The sequence below is a fragment of the Ambystoma mexicanum genome, chromosome 3q (assembly GCF_040938575.1).
Source record: "Ambystoma mexicanum isolate Mex_15411 chromosome 3q, UKY_AmexF1_1, whole genome shotgun sequence".
NCBI lineage: Eukaryota > Metazoa > Chordata > Amphibia > Caudata > Ambystomatidae > Ambystoma > Ambystoma mexicanum.
Genome location: NC_090926.1, coordinates 686,360,580 through 686,376,531, shown reverse-complemented (window position 1 = coordinate 686,376,531; position 15,952 = coordinate 686,360,580). Strand labels below are relative to the sequence as shown.

The window sequence follows — 15,952 nt, the reverse complement described above, 5'->3', positions numbered from 1 at the left end:
GGATTGGGTTTGGGCAAGGTAAACAAACGGGAGTAATAGCCCTCCCCTTGCTCCTGCAAGGCAACAGGTTCCACTGCTCTGAGGTCTAGAAGTTTCTGTACCTTGGCTCTGAGGGAGGGCGACCTAGTCTGCTGAAGAGGAGGATGAGAGGGTGGGGTATTGAGGGGGGGGGGGTGGAAGCCCGCCCAGGCGATGGACAAAACCCATCGGTCTAATGTAATGGTATGCCACGCCTCCAAATGAGACGAAATTCGTCCTCCCACCGGAGTCTCGTGCAACCTATGAATAACATAATTTAGATGGTTTATCGGCAGGAAGACCACAAGTTGCTGAAGAGGAGGCTGTTGGCCGAGAGAAAAACTAGCCACCTTGCCTTTGCTGTTTACGGTGAGGGCCACCAGTAGGAGCCTCTGCCCGGCATGCACAGCGGTCCTGAAAGCTTCTGAAATCAGAAAAGGACCTCGTTTGAGACACCAAACTCCGAGTATAAGTTGCCTTTGCTGGGCATTTGGCAAGGACCACCAATGACTTGGCAGTCTTGGCAGTGTGCATGCTTGCCTTGGTCTAGGTGAGTTCCTCATCAGTGAAGGAGTGGAGCAGTTCCTTATCCTCGAAGGGGATATCACACACCTTGTCCTAAACTTCCTTTGAAAACTTCATAGCATGCAGCCATGCTTGGCGAGAGAGGTCTACTCCGATCATAAGGCCCAGAGCGGAAGTGTCTACATGATGGGCCGCAGGCCTCCAGTAGATTGTGCGCCAGAACCCAGGCATCGGATAAGCCGCTCTTAAAGTCTTCAAGCCCATCAGGAGGAATATATTCCTGAAACCCGGCAAGCTCCTTCCACAGCTTGACATTAGCAGCCACCAGGATAAGATCAGGAATAGCCTGACGCAGCTGAAGAGACAAATTGGAAAATGGCATCAAGAAGCTTGTCCTCCTTGGAAAGGATCAGAGATGCTGCAGTGGAGGATGTCGAGGCTGGCTTCAAGTGGAGCACAGCTGCTGCCACCCCGTCGATGAGGAGTGGACATACAGACAAGGAAAGGTCTTCAGACGCGTGCGGCTTGTAGCAAGCGTAGATTTTCTTGTTTAGGTGTTGCCCGGAATGGATACTTTGAGGATCTTTGTCCAGGATAGATGTGAGGTCATCCTGTTCGAATGCAAGGGCAGGTCTGCCCCATGCCATGTAATCCACTGCCTTCTTTATTAATTGCCTGTAAGAGGCATCTACCTGCTCATCTGATTCAGGCTTTCCAAACTCCAATTCCGGTGAAGTGTCCACTCCACTGGCTGGCTGTAAATTTTCATGTAGGTCTCTCAAGCTGGATTCTTCTGATATGAAACTATCAGGGTCATTTGGTGTGCCATACTGCAAACCAAAGGGTGCATCATTATAATCAGATGGCTCATTGTCCTCATGAATTGAAGTGAGAGACTTAAAGAAATCCTTCCTTGGTAAACGAGTAAAGGTTTTCTGTATTTCAGGTAAAGGCGTCTATGAGGCGCTCCTTTTCTGCTTGACACTTTTGCCCACACTTGACCTGCCTTCTCGTCTTAATCTGTTTTGTCTTATCTGTGTGTCCTTGCGCTCTTATGCCTACGGCCTTATCAATGTGCATTACAAATAAAATAAAAATAAACAAATAAAAAAAGATGGCTTTGAAGGCTTCGAGCCAGATGCCCATGGAGTCGTCAATGTCTTTGATGAAGACATTTTCGGCGTGGATGGCACCGATGGCATCAATGGCGTCGACGACCTAGACATAGACTTGCCTTTTGACTTACGGCTTGAAGAATTCCTCGATTTCTCATTGTGATGAGGCCTCGACGGCTCTCGATGGGAATCTGGCCTTCGTATCCGGGCTCAAGGGCGCCTAGGATTTGGCACACGCCTTCCCTTACCGACTTCAGAAGGTGCGGAAGGGTCATGGCCTACTTGCTTCGAAGATTTCTGGCTCTCGAAAATGTTACGCATTTCCTGCCTGAATGATCCCCATTCAGTTGGAGTAGAAGCCTTAGTGGGACAAGATACAGTCCTCTCAGGAGAGGAGTCAGACGAGGACGTCTAAGTAGGCGATTTGTGATACCTTTTCTTCGACTTCCTCGATGACGAGTGGTGGGAGCCACTGTGTGACTGTCGAGGAGAGTCGCCTCTCGCTTCGTCTTAAGACGTTTTTTTCGACTGGGTAGTCGAATGGGATTTCTTAGGGAGTCTACCTATCGCCAATTTCCACTTACGCTCCGTCAGAGCTCTTCTGGTAATCGACGGACACTTTGATCAGGCTGAGGTCTTGAGCTCCACATTGAGACACAACAAGCATACCCAATGCATATACGTCAGTGACATCTTGGCATCGCAGTCTTGGCACTTTTTAAACCCCGTCTTCGGGGTTGTCTGTCCCGAAGACAAAGACATTTCCTGATATTTCGCAAAGTGGAAGCATACTCGGAAAAACGGAACTGAAGCCAATAGGTGCTCCACGTGCTATATATGCCTTCAATTACATCATCCTCGAGACGGAGGTCCTTGAGGGACATGGAGTCGACTCCATCGACGCACAGCGCCCTCTGCCAAATTTATTTTCAGAAGCAACTCAAGCTGGATATTGGAAATATCAAAGATGAGGAATATGTGGTAGGACACAATCCATTCGAAAAACATCTTATTGGTTCTGGAACTACTTCTTCAAAACTTCTGATCACAGTACGTCAATCACTTCCTCCTGGCCCACTCACCTGCCAGACCTACTACTACAAAGTTCTCTGCCCTGGTGTACACTTTTGCCAGGACAGAATAAAACTACTAACTACAAGTACTTCTGTGGTAAAAGTTAGCTTCCAACAAGTTAGCAATGTCACTTGTTTGACAACATCAAGTTTACGTATTTCTTTTGGGAAAACAAGAAACGTTGGTGCGGTTTATTACACTCTGGTGATTGCTACATACAATGCAGGTTATGTTCCACTCCTCCTGAGTACCTCCTATCAGACGGGCAGCCCTCCAGCCACTCTGTTTTCCCTCTTACGCATTACGAAACTGCCGACAATGGTTCTCTTCCACTTTTACACCTCTGTGGATTTGGCAATGTGGGTTTAAGCCAGTTTCTCTTATGACCTTCTTTGTATATGTGCAATATGTTTTACAAACACTAGGATTCTTAATGGCCCTCTTGGCTTTGGCAAGATTTGTTCTTTTCAACTTGTTTTGGTACAATTTTCTTTTGACTTTGGTAGTAGTCGTCGTTCAAATTATTGCCAGGTCTTGTTGCTGACCTTTAATCTTTCCCACATACATACAATCACACCCTTCTGGTCTGATAATTAAGTTCTCATTCAGCTTGATTTATCAAATAATGTCGGCTTTTGATCAGTTTGGTATTCAAAAACACGTTTTCTCTTCTATTTCACTCTGCTTGCAGTATTGTCGTGCTTAAGGAACCCAGAATTGGCCTGAAGGCAGTTACGGAGCGCAACTGTGTCACAATCTCTTAGTGAACACAGCTCAGTGCAGTGCTCAGATTTATATTCGGCAGTGCACAGTATGAAACTACAATGAATGAGTAGTTCATTGTAGTTTCACTCTTCCTTTCTTCCCAATGAATGAGTACAAAGAACAAATTGCAGGAAGGGTTGAGAATTTCTTCAAACATGCCATGGTTTGCAATCGCACCAAATGACACTATACCACCATCGGACGCAGCCAAGTGGGATTCATGGGTGTAATTGATACCCCTGCAGTGGATGCCCCCACCACTCCAAATTGGCCTAACCTGCTTATGGCTATGAGTGGCAGCAGCCCCGGTGCCCTCAACTCCATTTTGCAGGAGGCCTCCATTCATTGCACGTTTTTTCATTTGTGGGATGCACTCACAATGCCAAACAAGGGCAGGAAGGCAAGCAGCCAAGTACTGCCAATATGGCCCCGAATGTCCAGCCCCAAAACCTTAAATGAAAAAACATTTTGAATTCTTATCAGAAATCTTGCGGTTGCCCAATGCTCTCTGGGGGCAGTTGAAGAGGTGGGAAATCATCTGTAACTGACTCCAATTAGGGCTGCACACCCAGTGGTCAGATTGCCAGGAATTAAGCCCACTATAATTAGCAGGAAATCAAGATGAATGTAATTTTTATATTTAATCCTGTATCTCAAAACGTACTCTGGTGAATTCTGCCAAAGATAGATCTACGTTCACCAATAGTTATGCTCAGTGCAATATAATGGTAATTAACTCACTGGTTTAACATTTTGCTCTTAGTTACAGTCCCAAGCCTCATTGCCCCCATTCTGCACTTTAAGACCACTGCAGTGGTGACATGCAGAGTATAAAAGACAAACATAATAGAGAATACTGGTTATGAAACAATATTTTATACTAACATTTTCTTGAGCTCTAATTCTGGAAATTCACAAAGTAACGACATGAGGCCTATTTATGCTTCAGTTTCAAATTCATGCTGCATTCCAATCACACATGTGGCTTACATTAAAAATCATTTGCCAAGCATCTTTCTGAGTTGGTTAATTCATTTTTATAATGACCTTAATACTAGAGATTAGGCTCTAAGCATAGGCCGAGATTCAAACCTGTGTTGCCTTGTATCCAAGACAAGCGTGTTATCCCTGGGCTATCCTCCAGGCCCAGTTAGATAGTCAATGTAGATAACAACCCAAATGACACAAAAAGACCATTTAACGCATGGCTTTTGCTAGGTATTAGTGGGAGCTCTACCTTCACACTGTTTCCAATCATAGATGCTCCAAAATCTGCACTTTGCCCTCCTGACTTACCTTCCCTGCGTAATGTATGATACAGAAGTCTGCCTTGTCCTTCAACTGCCTCGGCCTTTGGAATTTAGAGTGAGTGCCTTGTTCTTGCACAAGTTTGTCAACAAACGTCTTATCCGTGGCCTTGGGGAACCAGCATTCCTCATCCAGCAATGCCAAGACACCAGGCGGGTTAGCCTAATGCAAGAAAAAAAGACAGTGTGGGACTCATGAAAATAATGTGAACATCCAGTTAAATATACAGCACTTTCGATCATTTGGGCCTGTCCATCCACTGACACATCTAGCAAAGTGAGTTGTCCAGAACCACAAATAGGGAAGCAGGTTATATGAACTGAGTCGTTCTGCTTTACACTTAACTGAGCCACTAGGCCATATCACCTCCCTAAAGAATATTTAAGAAAATTGAAACTATGGTTCAGGGAAGAAATATAAATATTTTGCATGCTGTCCAACAAGTTAACACAGGTGCAAGATATACTTTCAATAAAGAAGTGTGAAAACCTCCACTTTGCAACAAAAGTAGCCAACAAATACTTTGTGACACAAAACATGTGCTGTATACTTCCACGTGCACCATTTGACCCACAGCAGTCTACACTAGAGACAGCAGCCAGAAAGATCAAACCTGACCTTCAAATTAACATTTCCCGCGCAGTCAATGGCGGATTGTTTGCATAGGGGTTTTTAGCTTTGTAAAGTTAATGACAATTATTTTGCCATGAACACATGTATTCCTTCCTTACAGCTGGTTGCATGTAATAAACCCCCAAATCCTAATTCGGTCCTATCATCCTTCCTTCAACTCCCCAATGAACCATGTTAGAACTTCCATGACAACATCCTACAGTACATTGTGAGATCCTACACCGGTCATGCATCAATGCTGATGCATTGCCTGGTCCCATGTTTTCCTGCTACAAATCATACAAAATACTGAATATAAATTATTCATCCAGTGCTGACCGATAAAGTGCAAAAACACCAAATTCAAAACATTGTACCAAAAATGAAGCCAAACCTATCAAAGGAGTCATTAACTCTCAGGAAGGGGTAGCAGGTTGACACCAAGGTACAATTAGTCTACACACATCTACAGAAAATACACCACACAGAAACACACATAAAAATACATTTATAATATTAAACATACAGATTTCTATTAGTTCAAAGTAGAAATTAAGAACGATGCACAGTATTAAATTATACAGTATATGTAACAAACAGTAATGACTTTGAGGACTACCCACACCCTCAAAACCTCAATGTGGGCTCACTATCACAGATAGGCACACACGATATAGTGACAAAGGGGAAATAAAAGGAAACCAGACATTTTAACAAAGCAGATACAAATTCCTAGTGCCAGCACAACACATAGTACATGTTGTCCTGAAACGGAGGTCTGCAACCTTTGGCTCTCCAGATGCAACTTCCATCAGCCCTAGCCAGCACAGTCAATGATGGTGCGGTCAATGGAGTCATAGTCCAAAAGTGGAGAGCCTCAGGTTGCAAACCCTGGTCTTCGAAAAATATATCTGTGGTAAGCAAACAATACATATAGACAAGGTGTGGGAAGAAAAAGGAGCCAGCCATTTTACCATAATTTTACCATACATGAAAAGCAGTCATGAAGACCCCTAAGGTCAAGGCCAACATACCACATTAATTCTGGCCCTTCAGGGAATAGTATTTAAATGATACAAATTCACACATCACATTTAAAAATAGTGCTACAGAGTGGAACATGTTGCACACAGCCGAAGGCTTTCAAGAAATGCACTCACACCCAAAATAAATAGTTAAACAGTCACCAAAAGTGTTTGTGTAAGTCAGTATTTACTTTAAGTGAAAAGAACAGAACTTTAGAAATACATAAAAATTCCATGGTAGATACTAAAACTCGAGTTCTTGGTCTAGAACTCCCCGAACTGTTTGAAGGGGTAAGGAAAATGCATAAGGATAGGTAGCTACACCCGAAGGCACTGGAAAGTTCCAGTGCAAGTAGAAAGTTGCATAGAAGTCAATGGGTGAGTCAGCGGCCATCCACGTGTAGGGGGAAAAGGAAGCCGAGTCTGTTTTATGAAGAGATCCAGAGGTTGGTCCAAGAACCCCCAAGCACCAGAAGAAGTGGCAGTAAAGCAGGAAGACCCCTAATATTGGTCTATAGGTAATCCTGTAGAGAGACTTCCAAAGAATCTCTGCCCCAGACCAAAGGGTCCCATAGGGCTGGGATTGTTGAATAATCAACTGTTCCATGACCTCAAGGTAGGTACTAATGGTAGTTAAGAGGCAAACTACACAAGCAGGGCAAAACAACCCAGATAAGTAAAGGTGACCTATACCGGTCTAAACCAGTTACAACCAATATGGAGGCTGCCATTTGGGCTCACAAAGAGCCCATGTTGTCAGAATAGTCATTTTAAGATTTCCATGTGGTTGCCATGAACAAAGGGAATCCTAAAATACAAAAAACGTCTGAGAGCAGGACTTTCACCCTGGATGAAGCCAAAACTAAAACACAGCTGCCACCACTCTACACCTTCAAACCAATATAGGGGTGATAGGATCACCTCAAGACTAGAATGGGCTGGCGAGAGGCACTCGTGGGACTGTGAACCTTATGGGCGACTGAGGACTATATACCTAAAGTAAAGTAAAAGGGTTGCAGGAGAAGTCCCTCTCGCCACCAAAAATAGGTCAGTGGTTTAAAATAAAAACAAGAGATGGGGAAAACAGCAAAAATGTTTGAGGGGCCCTAAAATGGGACTCCAGACAACCCAAAATAGGAATTCTATCTTAACAGTAGAATTATTGAATGAGAAAATACAAATGTGCAAGGCAGAATGGAGTGTTCTAATGAACTATTGTCATTCAATGATAACAGATACATCCTTTATTTCAGAGAGGTGGTTGGCTGTGGACATTTTAAATATATGCCTCTTGGCAAAATTAGCCTTGGGTGGATTTTAACTAGTTTTGTGTGCTACGTTGCGACACTCAAGCACCCTCACTCTCCCTTAAGGCGAAACATTTGAGTGACAGACTTTGGAAATCACTGCAGGGGAAAGCACTGTCACTAGCAATCGTAAAGGGAAAGAGCATGTAAAAGGCATGTTGCCTCAAGATGGCAGGTGACATTTTTCTAAATATCTTTAACACAGATTGCTACTGGCAATCATGTTTGAAGAGGTTAGAAAAGGCAAGGCTGCGCAATACTTGAAGGATGACTGCAATTACTGCGCCGCCACATAAATGTAATGTAGAGCTCCTGACTGAAGTAGTGCCAGTGAGAGAGAGAGGCACTTCCATCTGTGACTAATAGGTTTTATAATAGAATATGCTAAAATACATGAGGAAAGTGCATTTGCCACATGAACAAAAGCAGGGCTTGATGTGTCTTCTGCTGAAAGCTGGGTGCCCTAATTTCTGACAGCAGTGCATGAATAGGCATCATGTAACAGACATTCTTGGCAGATTATTTCTGGTGTGCCAATGTTGCATAGCAGAAAATGGGCCAGTACTAAACAAAATGTGTAACATGAGCATCTGGTAGTTATTAAAGATGAGAAAAATGCAGTCAGGGAACTAAACTCCAGAGTAAAAGCAGAGCAAGCAGGGGAGGGAGTTGGGGGTGGGGGGGACGGGTGACATTTATTACAATAAACATGCCTTTGGTATATTCTGCCGAAGCACAAAACAAACAACTGTCACCATTGACTGCCATATTATCACTTACCCTGTTATGTAGCTGCATCATTTAGTTTATTGCGCTGCACTGTTTTACCTGGCTACTGCATGGTTTTCTTTCTTCCAGGGTATCCAGGGTAAACCGTTCAAATGTGATTTCAAATTGGTGACGTTATGGTAAAATTCAATTTTCAGGGGCTCTGCAGTCACATTTTTGGGACCCCTGAGCATTTTGCTTGTTCCTTTTGGTTTTCTTGACTCTTTAACCTTATTGTTGTGGTCAGAGGGAAGTCTACTGAAGTGCGTTTTAAGCACTTTATTTTTGGCCCAGGATTACTATATAACCCTACACTACTCTTGTGCAGTCGGTTGGTAGTAGTTGTATTTTAGATTTAGCTTCCCCACAGGGGCAAACGTATTTACTGCATTAGTACCAAATGCACCAGTATGGTAGCCATTTAGGTACTCATGTATTTTTTAAGTCCTACCTTTGGTTTCGGGCCATCCTCTATTTGTGGAAACCTGGAGACAGGCCTAAAAGGGTTGTTGTGCACTCATGGGTTCATGGTGACTACAGTCCTGCACAATCTATAGTGGTTTTGACTGGATCAGGTTGGTTTCCTGCCTCAGAAAGCCTGAATGCACATACTATGTAGGGGAACATTAGAGTTTGTCTGTTTTTAGGGTCAGCGTGTTTGGATGTCTATCAAAACCTGTGTGTGTCTGTCTGGTGTGTGATTGGAAGTCTGACTTAAGCATCTCAGATCAATACATTCATAGCCAAATTGCTCAAGGAATTGCAAGAAAGCTAAGCTGCTGAATTTTAGGACCAGGTTTGGACATAATGACGGAGCCCTGGATCCTTTGCCTCTCGCTTTGGATTCATTTTCTGGCTACTGGATGGACTTTCTGGGTTGTTCCTCCTCCACCTGGTCCTCCTTGCAAGCTCAACTTGATGTTCTGTGTGACTGTTTGAGCCTTTCCAATGTTTCCTCCATGTATTAACTTCCTAAGCGTGACGCATCAAGATTGGGAGACTGTGCCATCCAGAAGAGTGGTTGGCTGCCACTACTTCACCTCTGCTCCTTCCTGGGTCGTCTTGGGTCGCCTCCACTGTTGCATGCGCTGCAAGAACCTTTTCCATTGTCTGACTGCCCGTTTTGTCCTTCAAGTCGTCTGGATACGTTTGGTCGTCTTCCTCAGTCACCCAGGTGCCTTCCTAGTCATTGATTCTCCTGCTAGCTGGTTGGTAATCCTACTGGGAAGGCAATTATTTTGTGTTGTCGCTGGCTCAGGGTCCAAGCATCTTGGTAAGGAACTTGCCTTGTGGAAAAAGCTGTGCACTCACTGTGTTGTTTCACATGAGCCAAGTCCGGATAACAGCAGACACTCGCTTGGGCACCACTGCAAACCTCTGTCCTGGCCTTGGTCAGCCTTGCACTCTCCAGCTGCACATACCTCCTGCAAGTTTACCGGCGCAAGGGTGCCTTGCAATCAGCTGACTGCCTGGACTGCTCGTGTCACACAGGAGTCACATGAGCCTGCCATTGTTGACCCGGCACTGCAGCTCCTGTAGAGGACCCACCACTGCAACAGAACCATTGACCTGCCTATCTGAGAATGGTCGTCCTGGCGCCTGTTACAGAGGACATCTGTGACCTCACTACCGACCACGCTTTTAGATGCTTAGCCATTGTGGCCTTGTGGGGGGCAGCACTGCCTACTTGGTTGGCTCTTTGAGGATACCAGAATATGCATGGTCCAGACCGGGAGTGTCACCATCATGCCTGGGGCCATCTAGTTGCCACGTCACATTCAGGCTGAGAGGGCCTGAAGGACAGAAGCTGCACCATTAGTGCAGCAACTTTATCTGCCTTTAAGAAGGCGTGGCAAGATGGCTTGATGTTGTCCTGCATTTTTCTACTATTGCTGGACCTTGCTTTTTTTCTGTTTTCCAGGTTCATCATTTCTTTGCGTCTTGCTTCATGGTTTTCCTTTTTTCCTGCTTTTCACCTGTGAATTTGTCACTAATTTCTACCTACCATCTCAATTTTTGTTAAGCGCTCTGCCGTGAAGCACTGGCATAAAACCAAAAAAACAAGTCCTCTGCATCTGGCACCATGAGTACCTTTCCATGGGTTTTGGGGTCCTTGGGTATTTCTTAATTTTCGCCTGCAGGGGTCCCTTTGGTCCTGGAGTGGTGGGAAGTTGAAGGCTCCATCAAAAACGATTCACCATAGGAATCCATTGCGTCAAATCCTAATATACTTCCTTCCTTCTCTCACTGGCTGGTTTCAATCCTTGCTTTTAAACTTGTTTATGGATGAGTGGTGGTCTCCTTTGACATCCTATAGGGTTGGTAGCTCGTTTGACAGCACCTGTAAAACGGAACAGGTACTTGCCTGCCTTTTCCCTATAATGGTATCTCCGCCTATGGATGTTTTACCTTTATTTGTAATGGGGTACTTCTCTACAACTTCTAAACTCCACTGAACTTTGAAGGTACTTAACACAACATTGTCATTTTACCTGGGAACCACTGGGGTCCCTGGAGTTTTTGCCAAAGACTGGAATATTTCAGCATGACTCATTTTCGAAAGATTTAAAGCATTAAAATCACTTGCCAGCACTCTGTAAGGGTGCAAAGGTAAGTTTTGGACACAATGGTGGCCTATCTTTAGGTACAGACTTATTAATCAAGAAAGGGTTGGAAAAAGGCCTCTATCCCTAAAGCCAAGAGGGGTTTTCCTGCCTCAAAGATAACTAGTGAAATCTTCAGGATGTCCAAAACTAAAAAGTCTGCCACTGTCATGTCTCGAAAGCCTACTTCTATCCCTAAACCTAACCTCTTAAACCAACTGTGCAAGGATAATCTTTTCACAAAGTATAGCATTCCTGGTACTTCCAATGAACAGAAACGTTTCCAGTCCATTGGGCAATCAAAAGTGATGAAACAAACGATGAGCAAAAATACAGGTTTCCAAGACTAGGATTGTGCTCCTTTCCCCTGTAACCTTTTAGGTAAAATGACATTAGATAATGCACACGGTTATATTTTTTACGCTTCTTTTATCCTATCAACTTGCCAGACTTCCTTACCAAGCACAGGATTCTGTAAATGTTCACTTCCAGGGTCCTTGACCCCCTTATTCTCTACTTCTTATATGGGTGAGGGTCCCAGACTTGCAAGGATCTGAACGGCTTGGTTTTACTCCCTTGCCAAGTCGCTGTACTGTCATGTAGTGTCTCTTTCTGCTACAGGGTCCCAGATCCTCTTGTACCCTGAGGCCTCTCACTTTCGCATGGGTGCGGGTCACAGACACGCAATATAGGATTGCCTCTGCTTGCTTTACTCTCCTGCCAAGAGGCCTTGGGTGCCCAGAGGTTCATCATGGTAGGAGCGCAAGAGGTCCTTCCAGCTTGCATCAGGTTCACGTTCTGCCCTTCCTCTCTTCATGGCTTCCCTTTCAGCTCTCATCTGCTCGCTTGGTGCACAGCTCCCGCAGTTCCTCCTCAGAGGATCGTTTTCTCTCTGTGTCCCAGCTGAGTTCACTTTAACTCCTGCGCTGGTCTATTGCTTTCGTTTGGGCCAATGACAAGCCATTAAAAGCTAGACCGCTCACGTTGATCCTCCAAAGTGATCCTTGGACTGTCTTCTTCACAGTACTTCTTTCAAAACAAGATACAAAGTACTTAGTTGGTATTTTAGTCCTGTCAAGTATATTAGTCTACCTTCTTTGACAATAGAACATATTAGCTCTAGCTAAAGGGGGCAAAGAGGAGAACGTACTACTTGAAAAGGGGTTGGTGGTGTTAAAGGAGGGGCATATTCGCTCATTCCTCACTGTATGCAAGACAGATCGTCCTCACTGGGACCCCTGCCCCTGCTTTCCCAATTTCGCACTGGCTGGCCTCCCTTGGCCCTGCGCACTCAACTGCTATTGAGGCAAAATATCTGGGGGTCATTTTCGACTCCGCTCTCTGCTTCACTTCTCACATCTCAGACATCTTTAAAAAGGTCCCACTACCAGCTGCACCTCCTCAGAGGAATTCTACCTTTTCTCACCTTCCCCCAAAGGCTCGCCATCTCCAGAGCTCTGGTTCTCTCTAGGCTGGACTACTGCAACAGCCTCTTTCTCAGTCTTCCTACTTCTACTTTCTGTCTGCTACAACTCATCCAGAACAGAACCGCAAGACTTATCCTTGGCCTCAGGCCCAGGGACTGCATCGCTCCCGCGTTGAAATCCTGCCACTGGCCCCCCTTGGCTGCTAGGATGAAGTTCAAGAGCCTCTGCATAGTATACAAGGCTTTTCGGAGCCGGGGCCCACACTATCTGCAATGCTCTCTTCCTAAATACTCTCCTTATAGAGCCCTCCGCTCGGTCTCCTCCAACTCTTTGTGTGCAAGCCAATTTTTCTAAGCAGGGATTTGGGGGTAGATCTTTATCTTCTGCAGGTGCCTCCCTCTGGAACAGCCTCCCTGCCTCTGCACCTTGAGCCGGAGCTCCACAAGTTCCAAAAACTCCTCAAGACCTTCCTCTTCTCTACTTTCTCTCCGCACTCTCCCCTGCTAACCTCCGCTCTCTTTCTCTCCCCTAACTCTATTCAGCTTTGCTGGCTGGTAGCCCGGCTCACCTCCAGAGCCTCACAGGTCCCAGCATCCACCGCCAGTCTTTGCACTTGCCTCCGGGCCTCTGCACTTTGCTCAGCACTACTGCATTTTCAGCATATGTTCCATGAGAGGGGTTACCTCTCCACACTTAACCCTGGTCCCTACTGGACTGGGCACACTTGTTCCCTCTGCCCCCACCCTTGCGCCTCTGTCTGTACACTTGTATGACCTGAATTTACTAGACCTAGTCAGTTCTGTCTTGCCCCCCCCCCTTTGCATCCCCACCCTTATCTGGTTCGCCTTATCCACTTCATACACTTGCAGTAGGAGAAATGCCGCCAGGCCTAGTACGCTAGTTACTTTTTTGTTAGATCATTCGGAAACTTCAAGTCCCAAGAATGACTACTGTATTCCCTTGTTCCCTTCCTGCCTTGAAGCACTTTGAAGCACTTCACTTGTGTATAAGCGCTGTACAAATAAACAAATCCAATACAGCATCTCCTGAGAATAGTCGCCCCCCAATCCCAAAGGGAGCTTACCTTCCCATGTGATCCTCCCTCAGTGCAACACCCCCAGAAGAGTATTGTACTGTGGACACACAGCAATGACCCCATGGGAAAGGTCTTCCGTAAGGGAGAAGGGACGACATCCTCAGATTCGTCACAACTCCTACTAGAGAACTGTATAAGGATACAGTTTCTTGGGGTAGTTGCATTGTATAATTTGTAATGGGATTAAACTGGTTGTACTCTGAGTGAAAGTTTAAGCATATTCTGACTTGTGGGCCTCTGGGCATCATTGGGAAAGGGTTAAACCCCCTAACGAAGGCAATTTACTTCATCAGGTGTATGGTCTTCATGTGTATCCATTTCAATACGTAGGTTGGGGAGGATTATATGGACTGTTCATCTGTTGGAATTTTAGGTATTGATTACGACCAATACATAACATTTTACTATTGTCTAGAATCCTTTTACTCCCCAACCTTTAGAATTATAGGTAATGAGTTTAGTCATAGTCATACCTTTAGTTTAGGAATGGAAAAAGTCTGTCTTTGCTCCTTTTATTGTTTTTATACATACACACTGCTTTACTGTTACAAAGTACATATTTTGAACTATTGGTAGCTATATCTGTAATTCCAAATAAAGAGTATATTTGGGGATATAATACCTATCCTGCTGCTGTTAGGGCAGATCTCCTGTCTTTTTAGGGACACCTAAATATTTTCTGCTCCATTTTATTTTTTGGAACTTCGACCGTTTGTGGTCAGAGGGACTTCTACTTAAGTGCCATACGACAGTAGTGCTTTTTAAAGCACCCCTTTCTTGCCCTGTGATGATATCACCCACAATGGTTTTTAGTGAGTAGGAAAGTGGCAGCTGGTATTTACTTTTGGCTTTACCAGGGCTGCCATTGGCATACTAATGTATTTTTAAAGCCTGCTCTTGGGATTTCGTGTCTTGGACATTCCATTGTTTCAGAAAAACAAAAAGGCAGGCCTAAAAGGCTGTTGCAGACATGAGCTCTTGGTGAGCCCAGCTCAGCACTCTGGAATGGTTTGGACTTGTTTAGACAAGCCCCTTGCCTCAGACATGGCCATTTCACATCCTATGGTGGTGTTCGTTGAGGTTGGGTGGTTTTGGGGGCTGAATTGATTGGCTGGCTGCCAGAACATTTGTTTCAAGACCCTTTGCATAATTAGAGGGCTGGCTTAGGCCAGTTCTGTTCAGATCGCAGGTTTACTTAACCACTGGAATATTTTTACGCCTGCTGATTCTTTACACCAAGTTTGGTCATACTGGCCATACTGGCTGGTGTGGTTTCTCTGTGCCAGAAGCTCTGACTCGGATGTATGGCTGCTGGTCCCACCCACGCCCTTCTATCCACCTCCGTTGCCCCTTGGTCTTCCTTGCTCATCAGCTCAGGCTTCCCTTAATGGGGCTATTTTCTGGGCCATTTTACCACTGCTTACCATTGGTACCACCTTGATGTACCGCTTAGTGTTGCAAGCTGCAGTCACCTGGAAGTAGACCTCTGGGACCAGGGTTGGTGGTTTATTCTTGATACCCTCAGGGTATCCCATGGTATAAAATCTCTGCAGGTGTTCCTCCAAAAGTTTTCCATTTTCTCATTGTGCCTGAATCTTGCTTGGCTGCATCTCCTCCTAGGGCTGCTGGGTTGGGTCTTATGCCTGGCGCTAGATCTTTTGAAGGGGGTCTTCCATGGTGTCCTCTGGGATAATGTGCCACCATCTTTGCACCTGTGAGTTAGAACTGGATTTACATGGCTTATCGCTAGATCCACAGAACTGCCTATTGACTTTGTCCTGTATTTCATGTGGAACTTTACAAACTTACCTGTAACTGTAATTGACTTTTACAGGTATTTACCTGGACACTGACATTATTTCTGGGTGCCCTCGGAGTCCCTGAAATTGTAGGTCGAAGAACTATGATTTGAGCTAGTGCTCCTGATTTGATATGAAGAAGTCCTGCATTACCTTGCAGTTTATGAAAATGCTTCGTTACATTGTTTCACTTGTGACTACTATTGTATCACTGTTTCTTCTAGGAGTTCAAGGAATCCTTGTGACTAGCACTGTAATCCTGAACTAATCCTGTGTTTTGGTGCCCTCTGGGTATGGTTGCTTAAGTGCTTGCTTTTACCCCTCTAGGTCTCTATGTATTTAATGTATAGTGTGCATTTGGATCAATTGTGGTACTATGTGCTAGGGGATTAGTAATATTGTGATCATTTGTGTGGCATTGTGAATCCTGATAAGATCTATGTGAATGTAATGTTGTACTATGTCTAGGGTTTGGCTTGCCCAGCCTCTCCCCTTAGACTAAATGTACAG

At 44.8% G+C, this 15,952-nt stretch overlaps 1 protein-coding gene across 2 annotated transcripts in view; it reads right to left on the bottom strand.

The window, feature by feature from the left end:
- MYH10 (myosin heavy chain 10) overlaps positions 1–15,952 on the bottom strand; it is a 1,173,511-nt gene that overhangs the window by 602,657 nt on the left and 554,902 nt on the right. For both annotated transcript variants that reach the window (XM_069654592.1, XM_069654593.1), the window contains exon 16: positions 4,794–4,967. In XM_069654592.1, coding sequence (XP_069510693.1) covers positions 4,794–4,967 — 174 coding nt within the window. The remainder of the gene's footprint in view (positions 1–4,793; positions 4,968–15,952) is intronic.